General features: G+C 40.5%; 1 protein-coding gene and 1 pseudogene across 16 annotated transcripts in view; both read right to left on the bottom strand.

Moving 5' to 3' along the window:
* Positions 1–19,244, bottom strand: part of USP8 (ubiquitin specific peptidase 8) — a 78,351-nt gene that overhangs the window by 17,666 nt on the left and 41,441 nt on the right. For all 16 annotated transcript variants that reach the window (XM_028850510.2, XM_015142210.3, XM_077938533.1 and 13 more), the window contains 5 exon segments: positions 18,415–18,559; positions 11,814–11,976; positions 6,113–6,257; positions 5,607–5,830; positions 462–1,046 (listed from right to left, as the gene is read on the bottom strand). In XM_028850510.2, coding sequence (XP_028706343.2) covers positions 462–1,046; positions 5,607–5,830; positions 6,113–6,257; positions 11,814–11,976; positions 18,415–18,559 — 1,262 coding nt within the window.
* On the bottom strand, positions 16,365–18,365 carry LOC106999175 (small ribosomal subunit protein uS10 pseudogene; annotated as a pseudogene).

Raw genomic sequence — 19,244 nt, 5'->3', positions numbered from 1 at the left:
GCCGAGGCAGGTGGATCACGAGGTCAGGAGATCGAGACCATCCTGGCTAACATGGTGAAACCCCGTCTCTACTAAAAATACGAAAAATTAGCCAGGCATGCTGGCATGCGCCTGTAGTCCCAGCTACTCCGGAGGCTGAGGCAGGAAAATGGCGTGAACCCGGGAGGCGGAGCTTGCAGTGAGCTGAGATTGTGCCACTGTACTCCAGCCTGGGTGACAGAGCGAGACTCCGTCTCAAAAAAAAAAAAAAAAAAGAAAAGAAATATATTGCATTTTATAGATGTAAAATACAAAAAGCAATTTCATTTCCAACCAATCATTTCATAAATGTACGGCATTGGCCTCAAAGGAGAATAGGTGAGCAAATGTGGATAGATCAGTACTTTCTATCACCCCTGAAAAGACTATTTGAAATGCCTGCCCTTTTCACTTTGTTGGCAATATGTACTGTTTCTGCTTACCTTGCTTGAACCCGAATCCCCTGTCGCAGATGTATGGGGCACATCTCCTGTTGACTTTTTCTGTACTTCTGGGGTTGGACACCTTTTCCCCCTGTCTTCTACAGATTTCTTGGCATCAGAAGTTTCATGTTCACTTTTACTTTGTCTTTTTACTCCTGTTATTTCTTTGCCCCTCTTTGCTGAGGTTTCTTTATCTTCTTTCTTGGCCTGTTCACTTTCTTTCTTCTCCATTTCTTCTTTTGCTTTTTGTTGCTTCTCTGTAATTTCATTTTCTTCAGCTTCTTGTTTCTTTTTGGTTTTTTGTTCTTGTTCTTCCCTCCTCAGTTTCTCTTTCTGTTCCTCTTGCTGCCTTTCCCGAAGTTCTTTTTCTTGTTTGTTTTTCTCCATTAGAAGAGCAGTTTCTGCATGAATACGAGCCTTTTCTTCATCTGTTAACATGAGAGTTGGAGAGAAAACTACTGGCTTGGTGGAACGATCAGGAATAACTTTTCCATTCTGAGGAGATTGTTGCTCATGGTTTGTACTTTCAGATTTTGTTCTATGCTCTTCAGGCAATTTGACTGCTGGTTTTTTAGTACGATCAATCTAGAGCAACAAAGAGCAAAACATTTTTGTCAAAAATCAGGAAATAACCTCAGTTCTTGAGATCAAGTTGTGATAAAAAGAAGTGTCACTTTGTGGAGACAACATCTATCAGGCCATCTACTTGTTAATTACTCAGTGTCAAGATTTCTCATAAAACAGAACTTGAATGGGAGATATCCAAACATCACTGGAACTTACATCCTCTTGATCAACTTTCAATTCTTCCTGAGTGTTTTGTATACAAAAGAGTTAAAAATGTCTTTATTTAAAAACATAAAACCTAGACCTGGGCATACCTAGACTTAAGTTCCACTTCCAGGTATCCAAATGCCTACCCAATATTTCCATTTGAGTGTCACTGCATATATCTCAAACCTCATATAGCCAAAATGGATTCACGAATTCCCCCACCCCCGCGAACATGGTCCTAATCTCATGGATGTAACCACTCTCCCAATAGTTGCACAAATCAAAAACCTGAGTCCCATGATATGTTCTTCCCATATCCTTCTACACGCTGATAATTTTCCTCCTATATCTGTCCCTCCATCTCTTCTACCACAGGCCAAGACCATGCCAACCTCCTCTCTCACCAGGACTACAGCATAGTTTTTTGTTTTTTTCTTTTTTTTTTTTTGAGACGGAGTCTCGCTCTGTGGCCTAGGCTGGAGTGCAGTGGCCAGATCTCAGCTCACTGCAAGCTCTGCCTCCCAGGTTCACGCCATTCTCCTGCCTTAGCCTCCCAAGTAGCTGGGACTACAGGCGCCCACCACCTCGCCCGGCTAGTTTTTTGTATTTTTTTAGTAGAGACGGGGTTTCACCTTGTTAGCCAGGATGGTCTCGATCTCCTGACCTCGTGATCCACCCGTTTCGGCCTCCCAAAGTGCTGGGATTACAGGCTTGAGCCACCGCGCCCGGCCTATAGTTTTCAACTAGTTGCCCATCTCTTCTCTTGTCCCCGCTCCCCAATCTGTTTCTCCACATTATAGCCAGAGTACTCACTTTAAAACAAATTTGATTTGCTACCCACTATGCCCTCAGTACACCTAAAATCTTTACCATAGCCTGTAAGGCCCTGTGTGATCTTACATCTGCCTACCTCTCCAGTCATATGGTTGTGTATACTGGCTATACTTGCCTTAAAAAAAAATTATTCAAAGATGCCATGCTCCTTCCCAATTTAGGTCTATCAGCTGTTCATCTAGATAATGCCCACATTAGGTCTTGGCTTACACTCTCCCTCTGAAAAGACTTCCCTTGTCCCTAGAACTAGCCAAGTCCCCTGATACACGCTCTTATAATACCTTTTTCTTCTCCCTCTATTGGAATTCTGATCAAGTAACTATAATTACTTGTTTAAAATTTTCTTCCCTCCTAGAATATAAGCTCTAAAAGGATAGAGACTGTGCCTGGCACAGTTAATAACTATGTTACTGAGGGAACAAATGCAATCTTCCCTAACAACTTTTACAGGAGGTAAAATACTAACTGGTTTCCTTCAAGTTGCGTAATAAATTATCTAAGTTCCTGATTTAATGAGTTAAACGTTTATTACCTCAATTTAACGAATATTAACACTAGAGAAGTGACCCTATCATCATTTCTTGAGAATACTGTGTAATGAAACAAAAATAAAAACTTTTAAGAACATTTGCCAATAACAATCTATATAGTGTTCTTACACAACGAATTTATGTTTTTCTACTAGAAAACAAAGAAGTTGCTGGGCACAGTGACTCACGCCTGTAATACCAGCACTTTGAGAGCCCGAGCTGGGTAGATCACTTGAGGTCAGGAGTTCGAGACCATCCTGGCCAACATGGCAAAACCCCATCTTTACAACAAATACAAAAATTAGCCGGGCGTGGTGGCATGTGTCTATAATCCCAGCTACTCAGGAGGCTGAGGTGGGAGGATTGCTTGAACCCAGGAAGTCCAGCTGCAGTGAGCTGTGATCGTGCTACTGCACTCCAGCCTGGGTGAGAGAATGAGACACTGTTTTAAAAAAAAAAACAAAAACAAAGAAGTTAGCGTACAAAAAATAATTTTTTTCCTGTTCACTTCTCTTTCTGCCTCTTAAAAAAAAATCCTTTGTCTCTTTTTCTGCATGTATTTGAGAATAAAGTAGGAAGAACCACTATGGGGATGAGGTTAACAATAAGAGGTGGAACAGAAACAAAAATAAATGTTGTTTCCATTTACATTTTGGTGGCTTGATCTATTTTTCCCTAATCTTACAAGTATAGTTATGATCATGTTACTCTTAAGCTTAAAATTCTTTAGTGGTTCTTTGTGCCTACAGGACAAAATTAAAATTTGATCCAAGTCTCTCTTGATGACTCTTGTCCATCCTTCTAATCTTACCTACTATCATAATTTCCTCTCTCCAACAAAGACTAGCGCCCACATATGCCAAAACTGTTCAATGGCCCCAGAGCATGCCCTATCCCTTTGGTCATACAATTGTCTACGTGTTTCGTCCATCCTCAAATCCTACTCTTAAAGCCCAGATAAAATACTGTCTCCTCCATGAAGACGTCCTTGATCTTCTCAGCTAGAATATTCTCCTTGCTCTGTGCGCCAGTGACTTGTAGAGCAATTATGATATTTTGCCTTATGTCGTGGCTGATTTTATACAGATCTCTCCTTCTAAACATCAGAAGAATCCATCTCTTGTATTTACAAACTTTCATGCTGTCTTATTTTTTTTTTGAGACAGAGTCTCATTCTCACCCAGGCTAGAGTGCAGTGGTCCGATATCGGCTCACTACAACCTCTGCTTCCTGGGTTCATGTGATTGTCCTGCCTCAGCCTCCTGAGTAGCTGGGACTGCAGGCACGCACCACCACGCCTGGCTAATTTTTGTATTTTTAGAAGAGATGGGGTTTCACGCCATGTTGACCAGGCTGGTCTGGAACTCCTGACCTCAGGTGACCCACTCGCCTCTGCCTCCCGAAGTGTTGGGATTACAGACGTGACCCATAGCACCCATGCTGTTTTTTATACAGATCTTCAAAATGTGTCTAAAAAATTATACGTATCTTATAAAGTTATGTTGGGACACAAAAGGATTAGGGTTTAAACAGATTAAGTTGAAAGGAAATGCAATAACATAAGTTCTTTTCAGACTTTCCTAAATTTACCCTTTAAGAAAAGTTGTTTAATCACATCTATTTAGTCTGCAATTTATTCTGCAATACTAAAATGCCTTAAAAAAATGAAGAAATGGGCCGGGCGCGGTGGCTCACACCTGTAATCCCAGCACTTTGGGAGGCCGAGGCGGGCGGATCACGAGGTCAGGAGATCGAGACCATCCTGGCTAACATGGTGAAACCCCGTCTCTACTAAAAATGCAAAAAAAATTAGCCGGGCGAGGCGGCGGGCGCCTGTAGTCCCAGCTACTCGGGAGGCTGAGGCAGGAGAATGGCGTGAACCCGGGAGGCGGAGCTTGCAGTGAGCCGAGATCGCGCCATTGCACTCCAGCCTGGGCGACTAAGCGAGACTCTGTCTCAAAAAAAAAAAAAAAAAAAAAAAAAGAAGAAATGAAACACTTCAGTTTATAACAAAAAATTACCAGATTTTCTATTCAATACCTGCTCCACAAATCAAATGTCATCCACTTTAAATGTGAAATACTGTTTTAAATATATCTGGGGAAAAAATCAAAAATGAATGCTAAAAATGTTATTGGGAAATGCATGGAGGGGGAACATTAGTTAGCCTTTCTTTAAATAAAGCCAAATGAAGGAAATAAAGACTAAAATTTTTTTATTTGTAACGTCTTGATTATTTAAAAACTTTTAAATAATTATTGTTAAACATGCCCGTTATTTGCATGTCAAATTCTAAGGAAATGGAACTAAACTATTGTTTTAAAACCAAAATACTGACATCACATACCTACCATATGTAAGCCAAGCTATTTATGAAAACACTATGGGTCAAATTATAATACAAAAAGTCCCAAAAGGGCTATTCTAATTCACTGTGGTAATGCAATCTTTTACTGGCATTGTTTGTAGCAAATGGATTGCCAACTGGCTTTGGAAATCCCTTGAATTATCTACTCTAATACAGGCATGGCAATAACACTGAATTATGATGAAAAATTTTTAAACAAAAAATTTATTAAAACATACAGATTCTTCTCATTGATACTTTTTTCTAAGATGTTAAAGGTTATATATTAAACTTCATTTCTATACTGTATTTTTTTTTTTTTGAGACAGAGTCTTGCTGTCACCCAGGCTGGGGTGCAGTGGTGCAATCTTGACTCACTGCAACCTCTGCTTCCTGGGTTCAAACAATTCTCATGCCTCAGCCTCCCAAATGGCTGGAATTACAGGCACCCACCACCATGCCCAGCTAATTTTTGTATTATTAGTAGAGAGGGGGTTTCACCATGTCGGCCAGGTTGGTCTCAAACTCCTGACCTCAGGTGATCCGCCCATCTTAGCCTCCCGAAGTGCTGGGATTACAGGCGTGAGGCACTGTGCCCAACTATACTATATATTTAATATTAAAACAAAAGCGAGAATAAAGTTAAAATCAAGAACATACCTGTGGAATATTCTTTATACTAGGCACTGGCTGAATTATGGGTGAAACATCAGATTTAGAAGCAGCAACTGGTTCAGCTGGAGTTGATATATTCAGTGGTCCCATTCTCTCATTTTGATCACTTATCAATTCTATATTTTCATCTACTTCTATAGATGGAGGTGGTATCTGGGCAGCAGGTTTAGAAGGAACTGATTCTTCCAATGAGGGATAAGTAAAATCCACTAAAATTCCAAAAATAAAAATGTTTTTTAGAATAGCAAAGCCCATACACAGTACTTACATTTCTCATGCATGTTAATGTAATAATTAAAAGTAAACTAAGTGAAAAAACAATTACAACAGTCTTAAAGAAAATGTGAACTTCCAGGCTTATATTTGTATGCCTGAAAACAAACTGCTCTCTAATAGGACAAATGCACACACAACCAAGAATGTTACTGTGAAAACAATTTTAAAGTATATTTTACCAAAGCAATTTTAAACAAAAATTTTCACATACATACATGAGATAGACACCTCTTCATTCTGGCGTCGTGGGGGTGGAGTGACCTTAGCATTTGTTGTATACTGGGGATAACAAAGGAGCCAGTTTTCATAGCCTCCCTCTAAAACCAAAGGCTCATTGCGCAGGATAGTTTTACTTTCCCACTATAAATAAGGAAATCGTATTTTTAATATGGCAGCAATCTATCAACAGCTAAAAACACAACAAATCTAAATTTTGAAGTTGTTCCCTTAACGACAAGATTTATCTTCTAAATAATGACAAAATGAGAACTGAATTCAAAATTCAACATTAAATAAAACAGTTATATAGGTGAGGTTTTAAAAACCATACAAATAATCAATGATCTTAGAAGAAAAATTAGAAAATAAATTACTAAATATAAAACAAAAATGACCCATAACATCACCACCCCAACACACTTTACATTCTGGAGTTTACTCTTATAGAGAATTTTCAATAAAACCTTTATGATGTTGCTTTTCTATGAACATCCTTCATCAATACAGAGCTATATCATCATTTGCAATGACTAGGTAATATTCGACTACTGACTGACTGACTGATTGAGACAAGGTCTTGCTCTATCACCCAAGTTGGAATGCAATGGCATAATCATGGCTCACTGCAGCCTTGACCTCCTGGGCTCAATTGATCCTCCCACCTCAGCCTTCCCAGTAGCTGGGACTACAGGCATGCGCCACCACACCCAGCTTATTTTTGCACTTTTCATGAGCTGGGGTTTCGGCACGTTGCCCAGGCTGGTCTCAAACTCCTGGGCTTAAGTGATCAACCTGGCTCAGTCTCCCAAAGTGCTGGGATTTATAGGTGTGAGCCACTGCGCATGGCCTATTCTACTTTACACACACACCCCAAAACTGAGTCAATCATTTGGGTTTTTTTTCCCCACTTAATTATAAGCATGCTGAAATAAACACAAAAGATCCTGATACATGCACATACCTAGTCACCTCCTTAAGGAAAATTCCCAGAAAGGGAGTTGCTTAAGCTAAGGTACATGAACATTTTTAGGTTTTCAACAGATGGCTAATCTTAGAAATGGTCACTTAAAAATATATATAAATATATTGGCTGGGCACGGTGGCTCATGCCTGTAATCCCAGCACTTTGGAAGGCCGAGGCGGGAGGATCACCTGAGGTCAGGAGTTTGAGACCAGCCTGACCAACACGGTGAAAACCTGTCTCTACTAAAAATACAAAAATTAGCCGGGCGTGGTGGCAGGCACCTATAATCCCTGCTACTTGGGAGGCTGAGGCAAGAGAATTGCTTGAACCCAAGAGGTGGAGGTTGCAGTGAGCTGAGATCGCACCATTGCACTCCAGCCTAGGGGATAAGAGTGAGACTTCGTCCTGAGGAGAAAAAAAAAAATTATATATATATTTGTATTTTAAAATTTCTTAAGGATAATTACCTAGGAGTAGAATTGCTGGTTTAATATAATGCCCAGTTGCCCTTCAGAAAGGCTATACCAATTTATACACTTAACCAACAGGATATGAGAATGCCCATTATACATCTTCATAATTTTTACAAAACTGATGAACATAAAATGGTATCTTCTTTTAATGAGCATTTCTTTATTAGCAAAGTTGGACATTTTTTCATTTATTTACTATGCATTTATATTGTTCTATGACTTAATTATTTAATAATTGCATCCTTTGTCCCCTTTTCTATAGTTATTTGTAATTTTTTTAGTAAATAGTGAATGTACTCTGAATATTAGGGAAAAAAGGTCTTTGTCATATATATTGCCAACATTTTTCCTGATTTTTACTTTATGTTTTTTTTGTTTGTTTTTTAAACACAGTTAAATGTCTTTTCTTTTTGAGATGGAGTTTCTTTCTTTTGCCCAGGCTGGAGTGAAGTGGTGTGATCTTGGCTCATTGCAACCTCCGCCCACCGGGTTCAAGCAATTCTCCTGCCTCAGCCTCCTCAGTAGCTGGGATCACAGGTGCCCACCACCATGCCCGGCAAATTTTTGTACTTTTTTTTTTTTTTTTTTTTTTGAGACAGAGTCTCACGCTGTTGCCCAGGCTGGAGTGCAGTGGCGCGATCTCGGCTCACTGCAAGCTCCGCCTCCCGGGTTCCCGCCATTCTCCTGCCTCAGCCTCCTGAGTAGCTGGGACTACAGGCGCCCGCCACCGCGCCCGGCTAATTTTTTGTATTTTTAGTAGAGACGGGGTTTCACTGTGGTCTCGATCTCCTGACCTTGTGATCCGCCCGCCTCGGCCTCCCAAAGTGCTGGGATTACAGGCTTGAGCCACCGCGCCCGGCCAAATTTTTGTACTTTTAGTAGAGATGGGGTTTCGTCATGTTGGCCAGGCTGATCTCCAGCTCCTGACCTCAAGTGATCCACCTGCCTCGGCCTCCCAAAGTGCTGGGATTACAGGTGTGAGCCACTGTGACCAGCCATAAACAGTCTTCATTTTCCTTTACGACATCTTGGTTTGATATCAAGGTAATAAAAAATACCAATGCTTTCTCCTAATAGTTTGCTGTTTCAATCTATACATTTATATCTTTTATTCATTTGAGATGTAGCTTGGTCTAAGAAATAAGGTAGGGATCCATTCTCTTTTATTTACTGGCTGGGCAGTTGTCCCCAAACCATTCATTTCAATCCATCTTTTCCTCAATGATTTACGTCACCTTTATCATACACCAATCATTTACATATCTTAGTTTGAACTTTATGAAATTGCCGAACTGCCATTTGTAGGTCAATGCCAGTTGAATCCTGGCAGTTTCATATAATTGTCCCATACTTAGGTATATTTCTGGGTTCCCTATGACATAGCATGAATTGTTCTAAGGCTCTTAAGACTGCCTTTCTGAAGGGCAATCAACTGACCCTCCTACCAGCAGAACGAGTTTTCTTCTCACCACATGCTCACCAGCATTCAGTGCTATCATTGTTAATAATTTAACAAATTGGCCGGGCGCGGTGGCTCAAGCCTGTAATCCCAGCACTTTGGGAGGCCGAGATGGGCGGATCACGAGGTCAGGAGATGAGACCATCTGGCTAACAGGGTGAAACCCCGTCTCTACTAAAAAATACAAAAAAATTAGCCGGGCACGGTGGTGGGTGCCTGTAGTCCCAGCTACTCGGGAGGCTAAGGCAGGAGAATGGCCTGAACCCGGGAGGCGGAGCTTGCAGTGAGCTGAGATCTGGCCACTGCACTCCAGCCTGGGCGACAGAGCAAGACTCCATCTCAAAAAAAAAATAATTTAACAAATTAACTGGGTGTGGTGGCTCACACCTGTAATACCAGCACTTTGAGAGGCTGAGGCAAGAAGATTGTTTGAGTATAGGAGTTTCAAGACCAGCCTGGGCAACATAGTGAAATATCATCTCTACAAAAATAAAATAAAATGAAATTAGCTAGGATGGTGACGCACACCTCAGCTACTCAGGAGGCTGAGGTGGGAGGACTGCCTGAGCCCAGGATGTCAAGGCTACAGTGAGCTGGGATGGCACCACTGCACTTCGGCCTGGGCAACAGAGTAAGATATGTCTTCAAAAAACAATAGGTAAAAAGAAATTTTAGAATTCAAAAAATAAAAATTACAGAAAAAAATAATTTAACAAGTTGAACTGAGTACAGTAAGTCCCCTTGTATCCGTAAGATTCAACCAACCAGACTTAAAATACACTTAGATGGGCCGTGCACGGTGGCTCACAGCTGTAATCCCAGCACTTTGGGAGGCCAATGTGGGCAGATCACTTGAGCTAAGGAGTTTGAGACCAGTCTCGCCAACATGGTGAAACCCTGTCTCCACTAAAACTACAAAAATTAGCCAGGTGTGGTGGTGGGCACCTGTAATCCCACCTATTTGGAAAGGCTGAGGCAGGAGAATCGCTTGAACCTGGGAGGCGGAGGTTGCAGTGAGCCAAGATCGCACCACTGCACTCCAGCCTGGGTGACAGAGTGAGACTCCATCTCAAAAAATAAATAAATAAATAAATAAAATAAAATAAATAAAATAAAAAATATACTTAGATGCCCAACACAGTGGCACATGCCTGTAATCCCAACACTTTGGGTGGTCAAGGTGGGAGGAATGTTTGAAGCCAGGACTTTGAGACAAGCCTGGGCAACATAGCAATACCTTGTCCCTACTAGAAAATTTTTAAAAATTAGCCAGGCATGGTGTGCACCTGTAGTCCTAGCTACTCAGGAGGCTGAGGCAGTGGGATCACTTGAGCCAGGAATTCAAGGCTGCAGTGAGCTATGATTGTGCCATGGCACTCAAGTCTAGGTGACTGAGAAAAAGTTTGTCTCTAAAAATTAAAATTAAAACATAAATAAATTTAAAAAATATATAGTTAGGCCTATGATAGTTATGTCTGTACTGAGCATATACAGACTTTTTTCTTGTCACTATTCTCCAACAAATATGGTGTAACAACTATTTACAGAGCACTTTTTATTAGTTATTATAAGGAATCTACAGAGGATTTAAAGTATATGAGAGAATATGTGTAGTTTATATGCAAATACTATACCATTTTATGTAAGTAAGAAACTTGACTATCCATGGATTTTGGTATTTGTGGGGGGTTCTAGCACCAATCCCCCACAGATATTGAGGGACAACCGTATTATTTTTTAAACCTTTGTTAACTTGATCAGTGAAAATGGCACTCGCTTTAATATGCATTTATCTGATACTAGTAAAGTTGCTCATTTTTATGGTTAAGTCCACTTGCATTTCACTTTCTGTTCATGGCTATCTGTGTGCACAACTTATTTTACTATTTTATCTTAAGTATTTTTCTTATTTGTAAAAGCTCTTTGGATTTCAGGTATTTTAAACCACTGCCATGTGTGTTGTAAATATTTCTGCCTGTCTTCTGCCTTGTAATCTTTTTTTGTGTGTGTGTGAGACAGAGTTTTGCTCTTGTTGCCCAGGCTAGAGTGCAATGGTGTGATCTTAGCTCACCACAACCTCCGCCTCCCGGGTTCAAGAGATTCTCCTACCTCAGCCTCCTGAGTAGCTGGGATTACAGGCGCATACCACCATGCCCGACTAATTTTTTGTTTTTAGTAGAGACGAGGTTTCTCTACGTTGGTCAAGCTGGTCTCGAACTCCTAACCTCAGGTGATCGGCCTGCTTCAGCTTCCCAAAGTGCTGGGATTACAGGCGTGAGCCACCACACCTGGCCCTGCCTCGTAATCTTATAAGATCTTTTCCCACCTAAGTTTTAATTTTACCACGCCCAGCCAAAACAAATCTTTTAAACCTGAATTTATAAAAAATTCTACAATCAAAGCGGCTGCTCAAGCCTGTAATCCTAGCACTCTGGGAGGCCAAGGCAAGTGGATCACCTGAGGTCAGGAGTTTGAGACCAGCCTGGCCAACATGGTGAAACCCCCTCTCTACTAAAAATACAAAAATTAGCCGGGTGTGGTGGCTCACACCTGTAGTCCCAGCTACTCAGGAGGCTGAGGCATGAGAATCACCTGAACCCGGGAGGCAGAGGATTGCAGTGAGCTGAGATCACGCCACTGTACTACCACTTGGGCAACAAAGTGAGACTCAGTCTCAAAAAAAAAAAAAAAAAAAAAAAGATCAATATTTCAGTATTAAAGATAAACAACTAGTTAACATGCCTTTCTAACAACCAGAGGTGCCCTGCAATTACAATAAACTAACAATGAAACTTGCAAACCTTGAAAAGTGCATCTTTCAGACTCCGGAGAACTGTTCCAATCTGTAAATCTTTGGCAGAACTAAACCAGTCAAGAAGTACCACATACTCCACATTCCCCCTCTTCTTCCATGTATCTTTAGAATCATCTGGGAGGTGTGCTTCAATCCAACTAGCAGTGACTCTGAAATGTATTAACATTGAAATTGGGGCAAAAGTCAACAAGAGGTCCTAATATACTAACAGAAGACACTCAGTTTTGTTCTACAGTCTTGACCACACCACAGCAAATTTTAAGTAGATTTCTTTCTAAGGTGAGATTATATATTAAGATATTAAACAGCCTAAAATGTTTAACCCCTTCACTACTGTATAATATTGGAACATAGTTTTAGTAGTTATTAGAGACTAAAAGAAGACTGAATTCTTTTCATTCTGACCCTTTAAAAAAAAGTGGGGGGAGCAAAACTGAAAACAGAGAAAATTATCTGAGCTCCTCTTTCAGCCAAATATAAACTGGGTAATATTATTCATATTTCAGTTCTCTTATACCTGTATAATAGTCCACCATATACCAGGATGTTTATTCAACAAACACATATAGCATTTACCGTGTGCCAGATACTGTTCTAAATGCTTTATTCTCATTGAACTCATTGTGTCTTCACAACAATCCTGTAAGACAAACATTATTTCTATTTTGGGGAAAGTGAGGCACAAACAGGTTAAGTGACTCGCTCAAGATAAGTGGAGCCAGAATTAAAATTCAGGCAATCTGGCTCATGTACATGTTCTCTGCTATGCTGCCTCTTAAAAATGTCAACTGTGAATAGCACCAACTCTACCTTAAAGCACAATGTTCACATCATCGTTTGCTCACATAAAAGCTGAAGTCCGGCTGGGCGTGGTGGCTCATGCCTGTAATCCCCAGCACTTCGGGAGGCCGAGGAGGGTGGATCACCTGAGGTCAGGAATTCAAGACCAGTCTGGCCGACATGGTAAAACCCCATCTCTACTAAATACAAAAATTATCCGGGCGTGGTGGCAGGCACCTGTAATCCCAGCTACTTAGGAGGCTGAAGCAGGAGAATTGCTTGAACCCAGGAGGTGGAGGCTGCAGTGAGCCAAGATTGTGCCACTGCACTTCAGCCTGGGCGACAGAGCGAGACTCCGTTATCAAAAAAAAAAAAAAAAAAAAAAACCTAAAGTCCTTACAATGGCCTGCCACAGACATACACCCCCAAGGCTCAACGTCGTCATCTCTAACTACTGGCCCCCTTTACTCACTCCAGCTACTAGCTTCCTTGTTATTCCTGGTTCATCCAGGCATGCTCTTCCCTAAGGGCCTCTGCTCTTGCTTTTTCCGTCTGGAATCCTCTTCCCCCAGATAGCTGCATTACTCATTTCCCTTATTTCTTCAAGATTTGCTAATAACTTCTCTGTGAGGCCTTTCTAAACACACACACATGCATACGCACACACAACATTCCCATTTCCACGGCACTCCACATAAGAAAAGCTAAACACTGCAAGCTTTTATTGTGTGTCTTACCTATCTCATCTCTCTGTTAAAAGCTCCAAAGACAATTTTTTGTCTGTTCAATGGCTTAGCCCAGCACTTAGAACATAGTAACCCAGCCCATAGAAAGTGTTCAGTGAATACTGTTTTTATCAGCTGGACGTGATGGCTCACACCTGTAATCCCAGCCCTTTGGGAGGCTAAGACAGGCGGATCACCTGAGGTCAGGAGTTCGAGACCAGCCTGGCCAACATGGCGAAACTCTGTCTCTAATTAAAAATACAAAAATTAGCTAGAAGTGGTGGTGCATGATGGGAGTCCCAGCTACTCGGGAGGCTGAGGCAGGAGAATAGCTTGAACCCGGGAGGTGGAGGTTGCAGTGAGCCAAGATCACGCCACTGCATTCCAGCCTGGGTGACAGAGCAAGATCTCCATCTCAAAAAAAAAAAAAAAATTGGTTTAATAATTGAATGAGTGAATAATACAGATTCACGCCTCTAGGTAAGAAGCTCCATATTATTCTTAGCAAAGCACTTAGTATATAGTGGCATTTCAATATTTAACTGATGATACTGGCAAGCTGGGCAGGACTGGTACAACTTTTATCCACAAGTAAAACCAAATAATTAAGATCATTTTAATTTTAAAATCCATTTCCTATATAATATTGTTACTATATCTTCTAGGAAGTAAAGAAGTAGAATAAATATAAAATATTGTCTAATAATATCCTCTCCTGATACACACAGATCAGAAGGATGCTTGGTCAACAAAGAAGGAAAAAAAATAAAACGTGATATTCTTAAAGACTATTTCCAACCTGGGGTATATTTACCTAAATACTGTTTTCAGGATTAGTATTCTACAGAAAAGACTTTCGGAAACGACAGTATCCGCCAACATTTCTCAAACTTCTATCTTTTATGTACCACCTTCACAATTTGCTTTAACTCTGCTCTACTTGTCCTTTATTAAATTTAATTAATTTAATAAAAAATACTTTTTTACTTAAATAAATTTAATAGGAAATTGTATGGCCCTAAATACATGAAAAAACAGCATCATATCCAATAAGTAAAAGGTACATCTGAAGATAAATAAAATATTTAAGTAAACTGTGCTACAGTCACACAACAGAATACCATATGGCAATGAGAATGAACAAACTACAACTACACACAACAGAGATGACTGTCACAAACATAGGTTGAGTATAGAAGACAGATATAAAAGACTACATATTATAAATTCCATTTATATAAAGTACAAAAGCAGACAAAAAATATATTCCATTAGAAGTTCGTGGTTTCCTTGGGCAGTAGTATACGGGTAGTAACTTACAGGAGGTATACTGGGTTCAGGAGGGATGATAACGTTGTGTTTCTTGGTCTGGATGCTAATTAAGTGGGTGCATTCAGTTAATGAAAATTCATTGGGCTAGATGCTTAGGACAGGAGTACTTCGGTATATATACTATAATGTATTAAAAGTTAAGAATATGGGAGCTAAATGGTAAGAACTTAAGAACACAAAGAAGGAAACAACAGACACTGGGGTCTACTTGAGGGGGGAGTGTAAGAGGAGGGAGAGGAGCAGAAAGGATTTAACTATTGGGTACCGAGCTTATACCTCGGTGATAAAATATGTATGTACAACAAACCCCTGTGACACGTTTACCTATGTAACAAACCTTCACATGTACCACCAAAGCTAAAAGAAAAGTTTAAAAAAGAAACAGGCTGGGCACCGTGGCTCACACCTGTAATCTCAGCACTTTGGGAAGACAATGCGGGTGGATCACTTGAGGCCAGGAGTTCAAGACCAGCCTGGCCAACACAGTGAAAACCTGTCTCTACTGAAAACACAAAAATTAGCCGGTGTGGTGGTGCACACCTATAATCCCAGTCACTTGGGAGGCTGAGACATGAGACATGAGGATCAATTGAACCCGGGAGGCGGAGGTTGCACTGAGCCAAGATTGTACAACTGCACTCCAGCCTGAGCAACACAGCGAGACCCTGTCTCAAAAAAGGGGGGCAGGGCACGCTGGGCACAGTGGCTGGCTCACACCTGTAATCTCAGCACTTTGAGAGGCCAAGGCAGGTGGATCATTTGAGGTCAGGAGCTCAAGACCAGCCTGGCCAACATGGTGAAACCCAGTGTCTACTAAAAATTAAAAAATTAGCTGGGCAAGGTGGTGCGTGCCTGTAATCCCAGCTACTCGGGGCTGAGGCAGAAGGATCTCTTGAACCCAGGAGGCAGAGGTTGCAGTTGGCTGAGATCGCACCATTGCACTCCAGCCTGGGTGACAGGGCAAGACTCTGCCTCAAAAATAAATAAATAAATAAATAAATAAATAAATAAAATTAAATTAAAATTTAAAAATTTAAAATAAATACAATAAAATAAAAAGCTTAAAATTTTAAGACGAGATAGGCCGCATGCAATGGCTCACATCTATAATCCCAGCGCTCTGGGAGGCTATGGTGGGAGGATCGTTTCAGCCCAGGAGTTTGAGACCTGTCTGGGCAACGCGGCAAAACCCCGTCTCTACACAAAAAATACGAAAATTAGCTGGGCATGGTGGCGTGTGCCTGCAGTTCCAGCTACCCAGGAGGCTGAGGTGAGAGGATCACCTGAACCCAGGAGGTCAAGGCTGCAGTAAGCCGTAATCATGCCACTGCACTCCAGCCCAGGCACAGAGTGAGACCCTGTCTCAAAAATAAATAAATAAAAATAGATAATGAAAAAATACAGTAATCACTATCAGCTAGTTGTAGGTATTGCTACCTATAGAAAGCTCTGAGACCTTTTCCCTTCAGTTAGAGAGGTAAGCAAGTATTTAAAAGATGTACTAGCACCAAACTGAAACTCCTTTAAACTGACTCAAAAGGACTGTAACATAAATTAAAAGGGAATAATTTTCTCAGTGTGCATTTCATTGTTCTTTAATCTTCAACCTAAAATCATCTTGAGTTTCATAGTAGTCCAAATCTCACATTTTGGAAAACTTCCATGTAAACTCAATAATAAAGACCACCAGCTCTCTATTAATACAGATTAGACTACCCAAAGACTAATTATAATTTTATCTATTCAAATCCTGGGAATATATTCACATGTTTAATTAGACTGAGCACTCTAATTTTTCTTTTTTTAACAACTGGTAATCAATTTATTAAAATAGTTGACTTAAGCATCTCCAATAGGAACTTCCACCTCAACTCCTGACGCAATACTGAAGGAGGTAATCTGCTTAACAATCTCAGAACGGATGTGCAAGTTAATGAGTTGTTTGTGGATTCTCATCTGGAAATGATCCCATGTCTTAGAACCGTCACCAAAAGGAGTTTTTCTTGTAGCGATTCTCAAAGTCTTAGTAGGCATTTGAACTGGTTCTTTCACTTTGAGATTCTTGTTCTTTGCTCCTCTGATCAAGTCAACACACACCTTCTCCAGGGATTTTATGCTGCGGCTCATAAAGAGTGATTCTAAATCAGTGAACTGCCACCTCCAGCTCCCCGGGTGTTTTTCCAGTATCTTTAAAAGCCACGGGTGCTGCGTGGCTTCCGGACCGACTGGTTCCTCAGCGAGAGCAACAGCAGTGCGGCAGGAGCAGGAGCAGGAGCGGGCTGACCACAGCTCAGCACCACCTTTGACAGCGTCTTTCTCAAAGAGTTTTTTTTTTTTTTTTTTATGAGACGGAGTCTCCCTCTGTAGCCCAGGCTGGAGTGCAGTGGTGTGATCTCGGCTCACTGCAACCTCCGCCTCCCAAGTTCATGCTATTCTCCTGCCTTAGCCTCCCAAGTAGCTGGGATTATAGGTGCCCGCCACCACTCCTGGCTAAAGTATTTTTAATAGAGATGGGGTTTCACCATGTTGGCCAGGCTGGTCTGGAACTCCTGACCTCAAGTGATCCACCTGCCTCGGCCTCCCAAAGTGCTGGGATTACAGGTGTGAGCCACTGCGCCTGGCCTAAGAGCTCTAATTTTTAAATAGCTTATTTACAAAACACTCTATGCTTCAGGTCAAACATTTATCAAGCATCTACAATATGCCAGGAACTATATAGATTTTATTATCTAATTTTAAAAATATATAATTTTAAACCAAGACCAAGAGAGGTAACAGGATCTATATAAGAATGCTAGAAATAGTGAAAATAGCCCTGTATCTGGAGGTTTAGCTCTGCCACTATGCCATGATTTCCAATATACAATATACCCATGCAAGTCACTTTAAATTATTTTATAGGTTAAAGGCCTTCTTACCAAAAAAGAAAGAAAAAATTTTAAATTAAGTCCTTACTCATGCCAGGACCTGTGCTAAAGTCTGTGTGTGTGTGTATATAATGTTTCTCATTTAAATCTCCTGAAACCTCTGTAAGATAGGTTCTACTATTATCCCCATTTTACAGATGGAAACACGAGCTTAGAAATGTTAGGTCACTAGCTAGTAATAATGCAATTAGTAAGTGATAGTTACTTGAATAGAGTCTGGCATTAGAAACTATACTCTTTTAACTTAAACACACACACACACAAAGTATTTGTATAGCTTCTATCACAGATAATATAGGGAATTTCAATATGTAAAACAATTCAATTAGTTCACAATTTTAATCAATCTGGTACATATGATTCACATGCTTATAAACAGAAAATAACAGGAAAAATCAGTTAACAAACACTTGGGGAGAGAGGGAAAAGGCAACTTCATTTGTCTTTTGATAAGACTCTAAATATCACAAACAGGAGAAAATAGCCAAATAAAAAGTTAGCAAATCCGTAACTTCAACCTTCAAAAAGGGTCAAGTGTGTCTTTAAAAAGCCAAGATTTAGGGAAGTCCCATTTGGGCACCCCTCACTCTCCCAAGTGAGAGAGTTGTTCTCCTTTCTCTTTCTTTTGCCTATTAAAAACCTCTGCTCCTAAAACGCACCTCCCCCTCCCCACCCCCACACACAAAAAGAGGCAAAGATCTAAAAGGTTACCAGGAAAGACTACTTTATCACATTTAGCTTGGATCCTAAGTAGTAACATTTACTAAGGTCCATAGTTTACTACTTACTACACAACATACTACTTTACTGCACAGTAACCCACCCTGGACTGATGGCTTCTTCAGGAACACTGAGAGAATGTAAAATACAGGAATCCTGATAATCCTGCATTCTTCGAGCATCCATTATAATCAAGCTGATGTTTTTATCCGTCATCATTGTGTATAGTTCCTTTGCTGTGATTGCTCCTTGGAATTGAGAGAGACAGTATAAGTGACAAGAAACAGCACAAGATGTGCTGACATCACAAAACATAGGACAAACAGCTTTTTCTAGAAGAGCAAATTATACTGAATATATATGGATGCCATATATTTACTACCCAATCATACCATTTATTATCTTGTAAACTAACGTTAAATATAACTTGTTTTTTTTCCTGAGACAGGGTCTCATTTTGTAACCCAGGCTGGAGAGCAGTGGCACGATCTTGGCTCACTGCAACCTCCACCTCCCAGGTTCAAGTGATTCTCCTGCCTCAGCCTCCTGAGTAGCTAGGAACATAGGCTGTTACCACGTCTGGCTAATTTTTGTAGTTTTAGTAGATATGGGGTTTCACCATGTTGACTAGGCTGGTCTGGAACTCCTGACCTCAAGTGATCCGCCCACCTCAGCCTCCCAAAGTGCTGGGATTATAGGCGTGAGCCACCACACACCCAGCCTTGTGTTTTTAACATTTATCAAGAAACCAGTTCAGTGCTCTGTTTATAAAGACTTAAAAATCAAAACTTTGTTGAGTTTACAGCTACATCTGGTATTGACTCTGTTACCAATATAAAATAAAGGACATTAATATATGTGTCTTAGGAAAATAATATGTTTTCAAAAATTTAGACATTAGAAAAATGCTAACTGGAAGAAAGAAACATCTAT

Source organism: Macaca mulatta, chromosome 7, assembly GCF_049350105.2.
Source record: "Macaca mulatta isolate MMU2019108-1 chromosome 7, T2T-MMU8v2.0, whole genome shotgun sequence".
Taxonomy (NCBI): domain Eukaryota; kingdom Metazoa; phylum Chordata; class Mammalia; order Primates; family Cercopithecidae; genus Macaca; species Macaca mulatta.
The sequence above is the reverse complement of the archived record's forward strand: the minus strand, read 5'-3'. Positions and strand labels throughout refer to the sequence as shown.